The sequence below is a fragment of the Aspergillus terreus genome, genomic scaffold, assembly GCF_000149615.1.
Source record: "Aspergillus terreus NIH2624 scaffold_13 genomic scaffold, whole genome shotgun sequence".
NCBI lineage: Eukaryota > Fungi > Ascomycota > Eurotiomycetes > Eurotiales > Aspergillaceae > Aspergillus > Aspergillus terreus.
Window position 1 is genome coordinate 641,269 of NT_165936.1, and position 12,839 is coordinate 654,107.

At 55.0% G+C, this 12,839-nt stretch overlaps 7 protein-coding genes across 7 annotated transcripts; 2 read left to right on the forward strand and 5 right to left on the reverse strand.

Moving 5' to 3' along the window:
• Positions 1 to 632: 632 nt before the first annotated feature.
• On the reverse strand, positions 633 to 2,349 carry aspE (septin; the record flags this gene model as incomplete). The annotated part of the gene is made up of 2 exons (XM_001217305.1): positions 633 to 1,764; positions 1,835 to 2,349. The coding sequence occupies 2 exons, from the start codon at positions 2,347 to 2,349 to the stop codon at positions 633 to 635; spliced, it is 1,647 nt and encodes a 548-aa protein (XP_001217306.1).
• Positions 2,350 to 4,558: 2,209 nt separating this feature from the next.
• On the reverse strand, positions 4,559 to 5,574 carry ATEG_08721 (uncharacterized protein; the record flags this gene model as incomplete). Its single annotated transcript, XM_001217306.1, has 4 exons — positions 4,559 to 4,904; positions 4,966 to 5,127; positions 5,177 to 5,233; positions 5,288 to 5,574. The coding sequence occupies 4 exons, from the start codon at positions 5,572 to 5,574 to the stop codon at positions 4,559 to 4,561; spliced, it is 852 nt and encodes a 283-aa protein (XP_001217307.1).
• A 735-nt stretch (positions 5,575 to 6,309) lies between these two features.
• ATEG_08722 (uncharacterized protein) lies at positions 6,310 to 7,038 on the reverse strand (the record flags this gene model as incomplete). Its single annotated transcript, XM_001217307.1, has 4 exons — positions 6,310 to 6,602; positions 6,662 to 6,719; positions 6,764 to 6,917; positions 6,968 to 7,038. 4 exons carry the CDS (start codon positions 7,036 to 7,038, stop codon positions 6,310 to 6,312), a joined length of 576 nt encoding a protein of 191 aa, XP_001217308.1.
• Positions 7,039 to 7,691: 653 nt separating this feature from the next.
• Positions 7,692 to 8,966, reverse strand: ATEG_08723 (uncharacterized protein; the record flags this gene model as incomplete). The annotated part of the gene is made up of 1 exon (XM_001217308.1): positions 7,692 to 8,966. One exon carries the CDS (start codon positions 8,964 to 8,966, stop codon positions 7,692 to 7,694), a length of 1,275 nt encoding a protein of 424 aa, XP_001217309.1.
• Positions 8,967 to 9,346: 380 nt separating this feature from the next.
• On the forward strand, positions 9,347 to 10,339 carry ATEG_08724 (uncharacterized protein; the record flags this gene model as incomplete). Its single annotated transcript, XM_001217309.1, has 3 exons — positions 9,347 to 9,565; positions 9,631 to 9,850; positions 9,918 to 10,339. 3 exons carry the CDS (start codon positions 9,347 to 9,349, stop codon positions 10,337 to 10,339), a joined length of 861 nt encoding a protein of 286 aa, XP_001217310.1.
• A 258-nt stretch (positions 10,340 to 10,597) lies between these two features.
• Positions 10,598 to 11,508, reverse strand: ATEG_08725 (40S ribosomal protein uS4; the record flags this gene model as incomplete). Its single annotated transcript, XM_001217310.1, has 6 exons — positions 10,598 to 10,775; positions 10,831 to 11,064; positions 11,128 to 11,226; positions 11,306 to 11,324; positions 11,392 to 11,429; positions 11,495 to 11,508. 6 exons carry the CDS (start codon positions 11,506 to 11,508, stop codon positions 10,598 to 10,600), a joined length of 582 nt encoding a protein of 193 aa, XP_001217311.1.
• A 267-nt stretch (positions 11,509 to 11,775) lies between these two features.
• On the forward strand, positions 11,776 to 12,516 carry ATEG_08726 (60S ribosomal protein eL21; the record flags this gene model as incomplete). Its single annotated transcript, XM_001217311.1, has 4 exons — positions 11,776 to 11,811; positions 11,895 to 11,962; positions 12,038 to 12,085; positions 12,192 to 12,516. The coding sequence occupies 4 exons, from the start codon at positions 11,776 to 11,778 to the stop codon at positions 12,514 to 12,516; spliced, it is 477 nt and encodes a 158-aa protein (XP_001217312.1).
• Positions 12,517 to 12,839: the final 323 nt, after the last annotated feature.

Here is a 12,839-nt window from a genome sequence, read left to right on the forward strand (position 1 = left end):
GTGCCGACACGAAACCGATCGCGAAAGCTGAAATGTTGCCAATATTAATAATGTGGGCCGTACTAACGCCAGAAACAAAGACAACTGACATTCACCCATATCTGTAGGTATTATCCGAGGACAGTATGGGTCAGGCAATACCCGATCTCAAGACTTTGGCAAAATACAGGATAATGACGAAGCGAAAACAAAAAAGGGTAGGGGGAAGTTAAGATAAGGGGTGAAAAGACGCCGAGACAGCACAGTGATATCACAGAAAACATAAGGTGGTATAAGAGAGAACTCCGCCCAGCAGGACTGCCAGCGAGCTACCCCTGCTTGCGAGAACAGGGAGCGCAGGAGTCTCGACAGATTCGAAAGAGAACAATACAAATTGAAGTAAAACACAACTCGCGGTAAAGGAACGCATTCCGCCAGATTTCCAGGATCTCCTTCCCTTCTTCATCGCGTCCAACCATCCTCAATCCACCAACCAACGAGTAAAGGACGTAGAATCCGAGAGGCGGATGAGAACCGGAGAGACAAGATGAATGTGTGGGACGGCCCAAAACACCAGGGTATTCAAACAGAAGAGTCGAAAGCTGTGCAGCGGGTATATGCAGGATCAAGAAGTAGTAAGCATCAGAAGACTTCTACCGCATGCGGCGGCCATCCATCGGTCCCATGCGCCCACTGTACACCTTTTTCTGAGGCACCGCGGCCGGACCATGGCGATTCAACCGGCTGGTTCTCCAGCGCTCGTACCAGATCACCCGGCTCGCCTCACGCAGTTCCGAGCGCCAGTCGCTGAACACTGAGTCCTTCAGCTTGAGGAAGTCACAGTGCTCGGGGTTGTACGGATCCGCAAAGCCCCACGGGAACTTGCGACCAACGGGTTCGTCTCCAGCCTCGAGGGAGTGCGGGTCGGGCGACAGGATGGAGAAGGGCAGGTTCTGGTGAGAAGCAGGGCCTCCAGACGCTTGGCTTCGTGTAGACGGGGAGGCGGGGGGCGGGACGTCTCCATTCTGCTCGGTGGACTCATCCTGGGGGGATTCCGCGCCCTCCTCTTCCTTCACCGTCTCCGGCACATCGGGTTTCTTTTCCTCCTCCTCGTCCGCGCTCTCCGACGAGCTGTACTCTTCCTCCTGCTCTTCCAGGGTAAGGACCTCGAGAGGGTCGATGTTGGCCTTCTTGAGGCTGTCCCACACGGCCTTTCTCAAGTACGACATGTGAGCGGTCGTGATGGTATCGGCTTTGCTGATAACAGGCACCACGGTGGTCTTGCCGAGGACGGTCCGGAGCACCTGAATATCCAGGTTCTCATCCAGAATGCCGATGACAGGGGAGTCGGACGCCTTGGGGTTTCCTTGGGCTGCGCGTTCGGCGGCGGCGATATTCTCATCGAGGCGGACAGGGTCGAGGATCAGGAACGTGCAGTGGATGTGGGTGTCGCGGACACCGGGGGAGCGGATCACCTTCATTTCCTCGTTTAGGGTCTCCTCGAACTTACTCTCCAGGAAACCAGTCACGCCACGCAGCTGGATATCGACGATGTTGCGCTCGAGACCCTGGGAGTCCCAGAGGGTCAATCCGATGCGCTCGCCGTCGATTTCTGTTTCGAGATAATGAGAGGTGTAACCCTCGTTGGCGGGGGAATGGCGATCATAGTACTCGACTTCCTCAGGAGCGCGAGAAGGATGCTTATGCGGCGGCAAGGCGAGCGACTTGCGAAGGAAATTGAGGAACGAGGTCTTGCCCGAATTGCGCGCACCGATCACCAGGATACTAATATCGCGCAGTCTCAGCATCAATGCAGATCAGATCAACGTAAACTCGGAAACACGTTCAAACTCACTTGTATGGGGTGGGGTCCTTGCGACGGCGCAGTCGGCGGGGACTGTTCACAGTGCTGACAGCGCTGCTGGCATAGCTGAAGCGTCCACGGTGGGTCATACTCTCCGTGCGGGCGTATGGATCATAATCGTTGGCGACGGGAGTACTCATGGCGCTACGCGACGGGATTTGATGCGGGTTGGAGGGGCTGGAGAGGGCGGCGAGACTGTCCACACGTTCGTCGCCTCCAAAGGTTTCAAGCACGGGGGTGGGGGACAGGTCAGGAAGGCGAGGAGGCTGTTTGGGCATGGAAGCTTCGCGTTGACGACGGAGCTCTTCTTCCATCGCCTGTTTCTTCTTGCTCTTGCTGGCGGACGGCTTCCTCTCGCCCAACGGTTCGGTAGACTTGGAACGGCGGAGGAAGGCGAGGGAGGAGCTCGTGCGGCGGTTGTTGTTGCCGTTCTCCGTGACTGCAGCCGCCGGCTCGGGTTGTTGGGAGTGCCCGGGGGTCCGGGGTCTGGACGAGGCGGTTGCCATAATAGAATCCTGTAACACTGCTGCGACTGAAAGTGGGGTTCGCTGGAGATGACGGTTGTCTCAGATATAGATTGCTGCGTCTACCCACGAAATGACCCCTTTTTTCGCCAACGTTCGAGAATGGTTCGATTATGAAGTAATCTCTTGCCTGATATTCATTTCCCAGAGGGTTCGGGTTAGCATCCGCTTTCTCAGACCATCCGGCGTCAAGTCGAGTCGAGTCGAGTCCCCTACAGCACCCCGCTGCATGCAGGTCTCTCCCCATCCCAATCAGCAAACAGGTGACAACTTACAGGCTTGGGCAGAATTGCTTCTAGGACGCCGCACCAATCTCTACCGGACTATACAGTTCGTCCGCTCTCTTGCGACTGGGATCAATCGGGATGATTCCGCGACTGACACCGACCTGGTCAAACACTTAACCACGCAATTGGTTTCAACTGGGGAAGAAAATCCGTGTCACTCAAACGCGCGCGTTGTACAGCGATCACGAAATGCACACCACAAGCCCCGCAAGTGGTTGTCAAGGTCAACCCAACCGCTCTACTAGAGGAATGGGCCAACGAAGAGAGGAATAAAATCACAACGAGCGTGGGTATGATTCCCTCGATTTGGTTCAGGGAAATCGCGACTTTTGTCGTTGTAAAGACTCACAGCGTCCGACCAATGCGGCGCATTCAATGGAGACAGACCGACACTCAAGGACGGACGGAAAAGAAAAGACAAGAGAGATGGATAAGAGGAAAGAATGAGAGAACGACCGCGCCGCAAGGCAAGATTGATTGAAAGATGGCGATCGGCCAGCAAAGAACCGGATACGACGATGGCTGTGGTGCGCGAGCCTTTTGCTGCCTGCGACTTGCGAAACACGCAGACTGATCCAGCAATCTCAATCAGTCAATGGACAGCTTATGAGCGTGTACACTGTCACGCGTATCGGAGACGTTGAAGGGAAGATGTCGCCAGGACCTCGAACTTTTTTTTTCGTGTACCGTTTTTTTAAATTTTCGATTCCTGTATGGAATCCACCTTGCGGTCGTGAATCTTTTTTTCTCCCCAAGAGGCTCGAGAACCTTTTGAGCAGGAGATTCAGGGGCAAACCAACCTCAAAGCTAACAAGCCTCCCTCACAGGAGGTGGGCTCGACCTCCCAAGACTGGAGGGCCCCACTGTTCTAAGTGCAATTAGGTTAGGGTCGTTCAGCGCGAGACAGCGGCCGAAGGGGAGATTAAGTCCCTCGTGCGATATACAGAGTAAGTTTGTACGGGGCTCACAAGAGTAGTCTGTGAGGAGATGGGAAGAGTCTATCTATAATATGAAGAAGAGGTCTTCTATCTACAGACCGTGTAGGATTCTGCGACAGCCCATCGTCTATGAAGAGCGAGCTGTCATCATTACGTCGACCGTACATGGGGAAAATGCCAATTACATTCCGGAACCCTCCAGGCCGCCACACGTGGTAAGGAGGATTTAGCGGAATTGTTGTGATTTGCCTCGTTTGGTTCGGTCCACAATCCAGAGGAATTACTATCGACGGGAGAACCATGCATGCACCTTCTAGTCCTCGCTTCCAGAACATTACTCGAAGATGAACCTCATTAATCTACCTAATAATGATTGAATTAATTAATTAAGGTAATTCCCAGTCTCCCATCTGTTGACCATCGTTAACTTTCAAATTGTCTGATCGTTCCTGTTACATACCGTATCCGGAGACCGGGTAGAAATACCACCAACACGCCGTCTGATTGGCCTGCACCTGCGGTTCAGGAACACCAACCAGACTGCCCGATCGGGAAAGGTACTGAATGAGGTACTTCTTAGCTCCTTGGGTGCGCAACCCCTGAGCATGCCTCTTGCTCTTCTTGGTTCGATGACCAGCAGATCACTTCGCTCCAGACTCAAAGTTGGTTCTTCTCGTAACACATAACTACCTACTCCTTACTCTGTATAAACATCCAAGGTCGAATTGAAGTAGCAATTCCCCAGTCTATCTATCACATCGCTCACGCGCTCCATGCACGGAGATTATTCCCCCTATCCCCCATACACCCCCACAACCGCCTGACGCTTCCGATCAATCGAGTCTCCCGGTCCCATGTACTTATGTACGATAACCGTTGTAACGGTGGTGTATCTCGCGAACCGAACCCAGACTAACCACCGCGCTTGGTGTAACCAGTGATCAGTGCTTCCCCGACACCGCCCGGCTACGTTTCCTGACTCCAAATTCGGAAGGGCAGCACAATGCACGGCTCGCTCGGACATACCTCTGTCCGGACGAGCTTCTTAAACTTGGGTCCGTTGGGCCCTCCCGCGTATTGTGCCACGCCAAACTTCTTTGGGCCATCCGGAAGGGCATCATCCCCCCATTGCCCGTTGAAATCCAGCCAGTTGACCGGATAGCTGGGGTCGTAGGGCTGGAACGTCTGACGGCCAGCGTCGTATTGGTATGCATAAGCACTGAGCAAGGGATCCCACAACACCCCTTGGTCGGTGTAGTCGACAATCAGCCCGAACGGCAGGTTCAGCCCCGGAATGGTGTGGTCGTGAGACCTATTCCGGGGGATTAACATGAGTCAGGGGTCAGTTCAATCATCACGCCGGCCACACTCACCCAGAGATCGAATAGACAGCATGCGACCCGTTGGCTGAATATGCTATCGGCCGCTTGCCCTTCTTCTCCGTGGCCGCGTACGTAAAGGCCTGGCCCCCAGCATGCTGGCTGTACCAGATGGCCTGCGGCACACCGTCCCAGAATCGAATCATGTTATGCTCCCTATCCATGGTCAGACGCGGTCCGCACGCAGAGTACCACACGAACGAACCAATCCCCGACATGATCACCGAATTCCATGTCTAAGACGGTGTTTCCTTTGTTATACCTGGTTCGTGGGGTGTCAGCCTGCCGGAACCATGGTCTGGCTGTTTCGACTCACGCATAAAAGTAGAAATAAAATGCATCCAGCGTCCCGCTCGAATTGTCGGTCGCATCACCGTGGTCAACAAGGATCATGCACGACGAAACGGTGTCCACCGTCTCTCCTGAGCTGTCAGGGCTAGTTCCGTGAAACCATCCCGGCCGAGGATCCGCGTTGGACCCTTCGTGGGAGGTGAGATAGACGCTCGTGTTACCCAGCTCGTTGAGGGCGTCAAGGTTCTCGAGGGTTAGCGGCGATGGCGCCCCCCGAACTGGTTCCCAATCCACCATTGGCGTTGTGTGCATGACCTGCTGGCCAATCCCCGATGGTCTGAATGGATCTTGGCTATGCAGCCACAGCAGTGGCGCTGGTGCTTGGTCAGAATGCACCCCAAAGCAGTACGAAGTCGCTTACCGTACTCCAGCACATAAGCTGGTATGCCTGTCTCTTCCAACGGCGTCGGAGGAAGTTCTGCACAGCCCCCGGCAGAGACAGTTTGGATCTGTAATGAGATCGGAAGCGCAGGCAAGATGGAAGATAACTGTGAGCTCCACATGATGAGCTTTACCGACTCTATGCGGATATCAAGTTCAGATGAAGGGTCGGGGCAGGGTCCGAAGAATATGAACTAAGAATGCGGTCAAAGGTAGACAATCGATGATAGGTTGAATCCGAAGGGGTGAATCGAAGTCAGACAGTAAGGAACCTGTCGATCTACTGCGGTACCTGAGAGCTTCGCCTTTGCCTTCCGAGGTGTCAAGGTGGATGTCCGGAAGGAGCGAGGTGGATGGAAAGCCATGGTGTCGATTTCCTCATACCTTCAGGATATACCTAGTACGTCCTGGGGACTTTCGAACTTCGGCACAGAAGCATGATCAAGATGCGAACAGGGGTAAGCGCGGCGATGACCAAGCCATCTATTCAACCCCGTGACGTGCATCAGTCACCAGGGTACCCCCGTAACACCCTGGCAGATCATCCACTATCTCTACAATATCACGAAGGTCCCTGACAAGATTGATGATGACTACCTCCCCTTCTTAATCCTTCTTCTTAGCCAGATCCTGCTCCCTCTTCGCCTTCATCAGCTTAAATAATCGCAGATCCAGCGGAATGCGATCTCCCAACCACGTCGCCCGCTGGGTATGATTCCGCTCCTCCTCCTCCTCCGTCGTGTTCGGATGCACCAGCACGCTCAACGGCCCGCGGTTGATAACCAGCCAGGGAATAAACGCTCCGAACTGCGCCGGCGTGAACAGATTCACCTCAAACATCGCCACAGGGTGCGGTCCAATTGGCCGATCAAAGAACTGGTAGATCCTGAGCTCGGGAACTGCGCGCTCGGTCAGCAGGTTCAATCTTGTCAAATGTTTGCTTCTCGGGTAGACTGACATTCACGTCGGATCCGCTCCCACAGCGCCTTTGCATATGCCGCTTGGTCCGGGTTGGTCTGCGCGGATGGTTTAGGTCATAGATCACATGGGACGCGCGCACATGCTTGCTTTGGGGAATCACCTGGAAATGGTAGATGTGGATGTCGAAGCCGCCCCGTCGGCCCTTGGTCAGAGGGTCCGGGAACTCCTCGTATGCTTTACTCAGGACGCCATGCTGGGAGTTCTTGTATGATTTGCCGTCGTCGTTTCGCTCACTGCTGGACGTCAGTCTCCACTGTCGTTATCTTATCGCGTGAGGACTCACTCTGGAAGCGGTTCGAGATTCTCGTACCCCTCCAGGGGCGAGGGGTACGTAAACGCAAACTGGTCTGTCATGGCGATACTCAAGATATCCCGATTATAGGAATGAGGGTCTAGGCAGGCTGCGTGGCTGCGGTGTGAACAGACACTAGGCTCGTGACGTAACTTAATTGTTTGTAGCGTACAAGGTCTGGATTATTCTGTCGCACAAGAGCAACACACCGGAAAACTACTTATAAACACGAGATATACAGAGAAGAATCTCGAGATCGTAATTATCAATCTGACCCTGAATATCCGTCATCCATCTGACAAATGGTGTGCGCGCCGGGGAATTTCCGCGTTCCTGACAAAGCCGCGGAACGGAGTGCGACTTGCGCTGAGCTTTCCATCAATAATCTACTACTAGGTACCTATCTCTCAAGCCACCTATATATCTGATCTGGGCAATGTGTAAAATGAAAGGACTTGGTGTACATATACCCTGTGTCATGTTGTTTTGACGTGTGCCTCGCCGGCTTGTAACGACCCTCAGGTAGTGTCTGCGACAATATATATATTCATTCAACCCCACTCTATACTTCATGAACACCCTATGATAGTCGTGATTCATTTCTTCATTGCAGCTGTACAACCCGAATTTTTAGACCCTGTGATAAAAACCAAAATATATCGCTTCAAAGATGATTTCCAACCAACTCCAACCCGAAATATATGCACCCGATAGTCTACCACGATGCCTTGACATCAATATGCCCGTCCTCATCCACAAACTTCCCCCGATCCCATTCCCGACCCTCGCCCTTCTTTGACCACCGCACATCTTCCAACCGACCCTCAGCGTCCGGTTCCGTCGCCGCAGCGGGAGTGGTATTAGCCTTCCACTTCTCCACAAACGCATCGTTGAACCCAGCCTCACGCAGCCGATCTTCGCCTCGTCGTCTCCAATGCGCCCGATCGCGGAGCGCCTCGAGCGAAAGTTCCCAGTCATCGTCGCCCGTCATGAGTCCGGCAACTGGGCGACGCGTGGGCTTGCTGCCCGCGGCAGTGTCGTCGTCTTCCAGCTGAACGTCCAGCGTCGGGTCGTAGTCCGCGGCAAAATGGGCGTCGATGTTGCTGGCGCTGAGTTTATACGCGCCGCGACCGCGCGAGCGAAGAGGCTGCACGGCATTCTCTTTCGGAGGAAGCGGGCCGACCAGATCCTCCAGTGGATCTGATTCATTCTCGGACGGCGCCGCAGGGGGAGGGGTAGGGCTTGCGCGGGGGACCGGCGACAGACGCGACGACTCTTCCTTGCGCCTGTGCCTCCTCCGGTCATCCGTTTCCGGGGATCGCGACCGGGATCGAGATCGCGAAGGATCCGCACGCTTGTAGTGTCGCCGGCGATGGCTGCGCGAGTGGCGGTCCTCGTCTCGTGGCGAGCGGCTCCTCGAGCGGGAATACGACCGCCGCCGTCGACTCTTCCTAGACGACCGGTACCGCTCTTCCTCAGAGTCGTCCGACTCGTCGCGTCGTCCACGGTGTTTGCGATGCCGCGCCCGCTCGACGGAGGCGGAGCGACTGCGGTGTCGCCGCCGGTGGGAGCGATGTCTGTCGTCGCGATCATCTCGGCGCGAGTCCCGGTCGCGGTGGCGATGACTGCGAGATTCGGACTCCCCCGCCAGGCGCGCGGCGGCCGTCTTGTGTCGCAGCTGCTGCATTCGCTCGCGGGCTTCGCGCTCCTCTTTCCGCTTTAGCGCGGCATTGTGGTTGTCCGTTTCTTTAATTATGTGGCGTAGGAATCGCGTATTCGGCTTGGGGGCTGCGCCTGCGGGTCTGTGGCAATCGCCGTCAGTTGTAGGTTGGAAGATGTTGATGAGAATCACCCACCGTTTCGGCATGTATGCTCCCATTCCCTGCGCGGAGTATTTCAGGGAGCTGTCGCGCGCTTCCTGAGCGAGGACCTGCGCGACGTAGTCGTCGTTGCTGAGATCGCCAATCGTACTCCCCATGTTGGGCGGCATCGTGGGCCGAGATGAGGCGTCGGCGGGTAGTCAGGAGCGGGGAACGGGCTGTTTATAGGGAGCAGATGGTAACCATATCGTTGTTTGTAGGTGTCAGATCTGCGACAAAGGATGCTATGTCCAGCAGTGCAAGGGGGCGTTCATAAGGAAGACGAGTGTATCTCGATGGCGGGCGACTTTTGCTGGGCGGTGACTTCACCGCCTCCGGAGCAGATCCCTTGCGTTTGTTTATCTCCGCATGTTGACGCGGGTCTTTTCTTCGATAGTTTTCTTGAACACACGAAAGTCGTCAAATTGCTGAATACATTTCCTCGTCCAATGCTCCCTTGGTTCTATAATATCATCATACTCTGAGACCTACTAAATAAAGCGAAAACGAAATGCCCGACATCAACCCCGCCGAAGTGCGCCAACAACTGCAACAACTCCAAGAAAAAGGCGACTTGAAATCCCACCTCGCGATCGTTCGCATCAGCGAGCCCATCTTCTCCCCAGAAGCCGAGAACCCAGACCCCTCACCTGGCAAGCGCAACTCCGATGTCTCCGCCATCGACAACCCCACGCCCGCATCGCTGGAGGCCGATCTAACACACTACAAAGTGAGATAGTCCGAGACCAACCGCGAGCAAGAAGCCCACGACACTAATCGGCAACTGCCGCGCAGGAACTCTTCTCCAAACTACGCTTCTCCTACGTCGAACAAGTCACAAAAGAAAAATTCCTGCGCGCGATCGTCGGCGACCCGCCGCTGGTGGTGGGCCACAATGAGAACATCGAATTGGAGGCGCAATTGGCCGCGGTGAAGGCGGAGCTGCGCGCGCGCAAGGAGGAGGTGCGGGTGATGACCGAGGAAATGGAGAAGAAGGGGAGGGATCTTGCGGCGCGTAAGTAGCTATTTCGCGGTGCAGTCGTTGTCACCCCGTCGGATGCTGATTGAACCGCGCGACCCAGGATACAAGAACATCCAGCTCCAGATGACCCAGTTGTCGAATCTCCCCGAGTCGATCGAGAACCTTGAATCCACCATCGCCGGGCTGCGTGCCAAACAGGTCGCCAATATGGACGCCTCGTCGTCCCAGAACTTGCCTCTTCCGGCGACGCTGTCCCTCCTCTCCGAGCGGGAGGCGGAGCTGGCGGCTCTCAACCGACAACTTGCCGCGGTGCAAAATGCCCTTCCCCGCAAGACGCGCGAAGCGGAAGCGATCGAGCGAGAGTTGGGTGTTCTGGAGCGACGGAAATCGGAGGCTGTGCTTCAGGCCCGAGAGGCGCAGAGGAAGAAGCAGGAAGGCGAGAGCGATGGACTGGAGGAGATGGGACGGTGGTACCGAAGTGCTGCTGAGACGCTCAAGAACTTTGTGGGGGTGGAGGGATAAGAGATGGTTTATATTGATGGCTATATGATTTACGATAGGCGTTTGGGCGGAAATCTGGTACATGAACATACGGGTGCACGGTGTGGAAGGCTACGGTTTTGGACTCAGATTAGGGCCTCCGAATTGAGCCATAAGGCTGTTTTTTCATTCGTTGATTGGCATGATCGTACAACATTAGACGCTATGCTGCAGTCACCATGAAGCCCCCTAGTTTTTATGTTCCTTAACGAAACCCGTCCGTACTCCGGTTTTGATAATTTACTCCTCATCTTCCTCCTCCTCACCACCGTCACCGCCAGCAGCAGCAGCAGCCTTCTTGCGCTGGACACGGCCAGGGCGGCCACCACCGTAGGGGGAGGTGAGAGCGAAGTCAATGTGCTTCTGGGAGTCCAGGCGGACCATGTAGGAGGGCACGTTGACGATCTGCTTGCCGACACTGTGAGGAACGTTAGCGGCCACTGGAGGCGAGACAACGGACGAGCACAACATACCGGATGTGGCGCTGCTTGATCAGGACACGGGCGTGGTGGATGGACTTGGCGAGGCCAAGCTTGTACACGCAGGTCTGCAGACGACGCTCCAGGAAGTCCTCGACACGGAGGGCCAGGACGTAATCGAGCTTCATGCGGGACTCATCGAGCACACCGATGCGGACCAGACGACGAATCAAAGCGTTACCTTCGAAAAGACGCTTGGGGTCCTTCTCGTCGAGGGTGAGCAGCTCACTGGACTACCGTCAGCCACATGTTCCTCCCATTGTATCTCTCCGTTTCCTCCAGAGCACATACCGAGCAGCACGACGAATCTTGGACAGGGTAAGCTGGACACGCCACACCTCACGCTTGTTGCGCAGGCCGTACTCGCCGACAATCTTCAGTTCCGAGTCACTAGCACAAACAGGTTAGGCACGGAAACACACGACATAAACAGAAGCACGCTTCTGATTAGTGGCCGGAGAGTACTAACAGACGAGCCGACTCGAAGGCTGGAAATAAGTTAGCGGTTGCACGGGACTTTGTCAAATTTCAAGATATTTCGCAAAGGCCACTTACGACGACGAGGGACCTTGTAGGTCTTGGAGTAGACGCGACTGCGAAAACAAGACGGTTAGAACGATGCGACCGACATGCATGCATCCTCGAGGCAGTTACTCACGGAACGGGGGCCATGGCTGCTGGTTGAGCGTTGTCGCGAGATTGTCGAACACACCTAACTTCACGAGGAGATTCGCAACAGAGATTCCAAGGCTGAGATGAGGGAGGGTCGGCGGGAAGCCCTAAGCGAGGGTAGTGGACCCTAACCAGGGTTAGCCCTAAAAGGCGGTGGGGAGCCGCGCACTAAGCCACCCGAGCACTCTCTACACCATCGCTACAGGCGGATCGAGTGTTCTTCGTTGTCGACAAGTCCCCAACTGCAGCACCACCAACACCGCCGACATGGGTCACTCGCACGGTTTGAGAAGCGGCACTCGGGTATGTTTGACCGATGGAAGACAATGATTTTATTTGCGTGATGGACGACATTCCGATAACTAACGCCGCCCTGCTCATTTTAGTATGCCTTCAGCCGTAACTTCAAGGAGCACGGCCAGATCCGCCTGTCGACCTACCTGAAGACCTACCGGTACGACGAAATCCTTCGCGAAAAATAATTCCAGACGATACGTCTTACGAGCAGCATCTGATGATTTTTCTACAGGGTTGGCGACATTGTGGATATCAAGGTCAACGGTGCCGTCCAGAAGGGGTCAGTTTTTTCCTCCCCCCGCCCAGTGCGATTTCGACATCGCGGAATCTCCGGTTTCGCCATGAACATATGAGAAAGGACGAATTGCTGAGAATCTGGAATCTAGTATGCCCTACAAGGCTTTCAACGGAAAGACCGGTGTCGTCTACAACGTGACCAAGTCCTCCGTCGGTGTCCTCCTCTACAAGGTTGTCGGCAACCGCTACATCGAGAAGCGCGTCAACGTCCGCATCGAGCACGTCAAGCACTCCCGTTCCCGTGAGGACTTCATCAAGCGTGTCAAGGAGAACGCCGAGAAGAAGCGCCAGGCCAAGGAGCAGGGCATCCACCTCCACCTGAAGCGTCAGCCCGCCATGCCCCGTGAGGCTCACGTCGTCGAGGGTGTTACCGCCGAGACCATCACTCCCATCCCTTACGACACCCACATCTAAACGAATGGAATGGTCGATGCGGTTGTTTGGTGTTTCTGGGTTTTGCCATCCATGGGTGGATTTTGCATTGAGACGAAGCGCAAAATGGAGGGTTTTCGGATGTACTAGCACATCTAAGCCTGTGCATAGATTCCCCTGAATGAAAAAACAAAATTTCGATTCCCTTGTTCAGAGTCTGGCGTCGATCTACGTCCGTGCTGTCCGACGTCTATGTATCTGCACCTACGCAATTGGGAGTGCGAGCATTTCCCAGTTGATGTCGGAGGATTCGTCAATTGAATTGATGGGATCGCGGAAATTGACCTGTGTATGTCAAGACCCAA